We start from the raw sequence: 3,841 nt of genomic DNA, 5'->3' as shown, positions 1-3,841 counted from the left end.
GAATTGTGGATGTTAAAGCCAACACAATTTTTTTTTTTGGGGGGGGGGGGGGGGGGGGGGGGTGAAGAAAAGAGTAGAAATAGCTCAAGGTTAATGGACACTGAAGCAAGGGGACAAAAAAAAAGTAGGCAAATGTCAAAAAGTTGCAACTCGTGGAAAAAAAATTGTGAAAACAAAAACCACACAAAAAAAATGCGGAACCTAAAATGGACTGAATTTTTAGGTTCACCACACTGTTGTTGTACAGACCATGCAAATCGATGTATGTATATAAAAACCCCACAAATATCTATATAGTATTGGTGTTTTGTGGCACACAAAATTTAACTGAGGTTTTTTACTTCTGAAGTGACGTGGCTGTTTTATGGCCAAACTGGAATTTCCCCAAACTCCTACATTTCCATAATTCAAAGACTTCCTCCTCAGCGTGTTCTTGATCTCACCACCCTCAATAAAACTAAGATTGCTTTCCATTGAAAAGTATGCTTTAATTAAAACTTAATAGAAAACTGTACAATTTCTTCAATACAGCTGTACAATATTCAAGAAAAAATGTATAACAGTTTAGATTCACATAGCTTACAGACTGTCAAAAAAACTATGTACAGACAAACTAAACTAAATCTGCACAATATGCTACCAAAAGTGATTTTTCCTCAAGCTTTCATTGAAAACAGGCTTTGCAGTATTACATAAAATATTGTCAGTTTTACAATAAGCTACTGGAATCAATTCACAGCTTAGTCCAAACGGCAGTGTCCCCTTAAACGAGATATGTAAAATGTATTTCACCTTTTTTTGGATCAATACTGAGTTACACAAGTCAAAGAAAGCTAGGGCAAATCTCTTTTACAAGTCCGACTGAATGTTCTGCCTTTAGGGAGTAGCAAATAATGTCAGTCAGGCCTATAAAACAGCAAATCTTGTAATTTAAAAACTTTTTTTTAAAAAATGTTCAAAAGAGCTTACTTTTGTCTTGTGATCAAAATACATCATGGTTGTAATCCTTTTAGTCAGAAATCTTTAAAGTGTTCTTCATTTTCAGTGCTTTATTATTTGTTTCCAACGCTCAACGTTGTATTTTCAGAATATAAAAAGTTTTAATTAGGTGCCAACCATGTGTGACGATTCAATAAAATCCCATCCTCAAAAATTAGAATACAAATTTACTCAGCCAAAGTAGTTTTGACTATTTTCTCTGAACAACCCACTCATGAAACTATTCCAATTTGCAATAGTTTCACGAGAGGATTCCATCCCACTCGATACTCCTTTGGAAATCCCCATCCAGATAACTGTGTAATTATCCCTGACAAAAAGCAACCTGCGTAAGCAGAAGTGATTTTTTCAGGGCCAAGTAATTTTTTTAATATAGAAGCCACATTTTTTTTTAAAAAAGAAAAAAACTCCACTTAAGGTATATATTGCTTAGTTGCAGCAAAGTGCCTTTCAGCTTGAAACTGCCATCCAGTAGTTTTTGGAAGGGCTGGTTCTGCCCATGATGAGCTCATTTTTACAGGTCAACATTCCCAGGTTATTTGCTGGTGGTGCTTCATACAGGACACAAATGGAACCATCTTCACCTATGCGGTAAGAGACCTCATATGGGTCAACCCACAGAGTCAGCTCACTTGGAAGGAGTCTATACAGCTGCTGGCTGCTGAGACCTATTCTGTTTGCAGCTTTTCCAATCAAGGGGTCCATTTTATGATTTATTCGGATACACCGGTAACCTGATCCTTTGCACGGCTTGTCTGGAAACCAATGATGCCTGTAGTGCTCTGAAAGGGAAGATGGATGCCCAAGATTAATAAGCTTGTAGAAAAATATTTTACAAATGAGTCAAAGTATTCTTATGTAAACTGCAATAGTTTTGATGCACCCTGAAACCCAAGGTATAAAATTGTCATGTTTACACCCAACAAAAAGATAAAGTTTAGAAAATCAGTAATATTTTTATTGCCAAAATTTATATTTGACAAGTTTTTTTTAAAAATAAGTTTATTTTTTTAAAAAACTTCCCAGAGCTGACAGCTGCTTTAAAAATAACCCAATGCGTAGTTTCAATCGAGAAAGTCAGTCAAATCTCTTAACTTTTGAGAGCGAGAGAGAGAGAGAGAGAGTTTTAAGAAGCGTTCGGATTTCAACGGGGAAAAAGTTGTGTGTTTGACGCACATTTGCTGGAGGGCAGGGAAGTGTTTTTAATTCTGCGTCACAGCCACACATTTCATTTCTCAACTGGTATAACACCGAGGTTTTGATTCATCTCCGCAGATCGCGAGCTGTAAAGACTTGGCATGAGAATACTTTCTTTCTAAAAAGTATTAAAAGCGGCTTTGTCTTTGTGGAATTGGAAAAGCACCGGGGTCTGATGGTTTGCGAGCAACTCCGCTTACATCGTTTGCGTCGGGAGGGACCGCTGGCAACTTCGGAACAATTTCTATTTGCGTTTTCTTCTTGGGTTTTAATCATCACAATAACGAGCACAGAAAAACGAATAGATCTCAGTCAAAGCAATGCCCACGTCGGTCCTTTTAAACAGCCGCCTGACGGCACCGGTACCCCCCCGTCCGGCTGCTTCGCTCCCAGTTACTCACCTGCCAACGCGTCCTGCAGCGAGTGGCTGAAGATTTGGAGCTGCCCCGGGCTCACTAAGCCCGTGTTCCGCAGGAGTCGGCTAACAAAACCCACAGCAGCCGCGATCTCCATGGTCATAGGCAATCCGGCTGAAACCTACAAAGGGGGGAGGTGGTGGGGGGGGGGGGGGAACCGGCGGCTTTTATTAAAGGCAAAGGTGCAACAAAGAGAGCCCGAGATTCAATGATTGCAAAGCCGGCAGGATTGCCCGAGGCGGCGGCGGCGGCGGCGGCGGCGGCGGCTCGCTGCGCTCCAGCGGAGGGGGCGGGAGTGCCCAGTCCACCTACACTCCACCAGCTTACACAGGGGACTCGCTCCGAGTCTGGCCCCGCTCCACCGCCGCCGCTCCGCTTTATACAGCGAGTGGCCCCCCCCCCACCGCCGGCCACGGGACAAGACCCTCCCCAGACAGCCGGCTGATGGACGGCGCGGTCATCCAATCCCCATCCAGAGTCCCGCACGCCCCGGCGCCAGGGCTAGCCAATCGCGCAAGACCGAGGCTGCAAGGGACCTGGCCATTGGACGTGGTGTGATTGTGACGACACAGAGCCTATCGCCCAATGAGATCGACGTGGTCTAAAATGGAAGAATTGACGTTCGCGGTGACGTGGGTGCGAATGGTCTGATTATAGCAACTGGGAAATAACAGGAGAAATGAGAGTGGTCTATAATAGACTGTAGCGTTACTGGGAAATAACAGGGGGAGGGGGAGTGACCAACAAGAGGCTGTAGAGCTACTGGGAAGTAACAGGATGTACATGTGTCCATATGCAGCAAGTAATGGACAATATTCCGCCTCAAGCTGATAAGTGACAAGTTACATTGGCCCAAGTGCCAGGCAATGACCATCCACAAGAGACAATCCAACCATCTCCCCTTGACATCCAATTGCATTACCATCACTGACTCTCTCCCACAATCAACACTTGGTTACCATTGACCAGGAATTGAACTGGATCAGCCATATAAACACTGTGGCTACAAGACCGGGTCGGAGGTTGGGAATTCTGTTGCAAGTAACTCCCCAAAGTCTGCCCATCATCTACAAGGCACAAGTCAGGATTGTGATGGAATACTCTCCACTTGACTGGATGAATGCAGCTCCAACAATACTCAAGAAGCTCGATACCATCCAGGACAAAGCAGCCCACTTGATTGGCACCACATCCACCACTTTCAACATTCATTCCCTCCACCACCGACA

General features: G+C 43.7%; 1 protein-coding gene across 1 annotated transcript; it reads right to left on the bottom strand.

The window, feature by feature from the left end:
* Positions 1-467: 467 nt before the first annotated feature.
* LOC121282591 (protein BTG2-like) lies at positions 468-2,966 on the bottom strand. The gene is made up of 2 exons (XM_041196354.1): positions 2,598-2,966; positions 468-1,781 (listed from the first exon to the last, which is right to left on the bottom strand). Exons 1-2 carry the CDS (start codon positions 2,713-2,715, stop codon positions 1,450-1,452), a joined length of 450 nt encoding a protein of 149 aa, XP_041052288.1. The 5' UTR covers positions 2,716-2,966; the 3' UTR covers positions 468-1,449.
* Between the last annotated feature and the right edge of the window lie 875 nt (positions 2,967-3,841).

The sequence above is a fragment of the Carcharodon carcharias genome, chromosome 9, assembly GCF_017639515.1.
Source record: "Carcharodon carcharias isolate sCarCar2 chromosome 9, sCarCar2.pri, whole genome shotgun sequence".
Lineage (NCBI taxonomy): Eukaryota > Metazoa > Chordata > Chondrichthyes > Lamniformes > Lamnidae > Carcharodon > Carcharodon carcharias.
The sequence above is the reverse complement of the archived record's forward strand: the minus strand, read 5'-3'. Positions and strand labels throughout refer to the sequence as shown.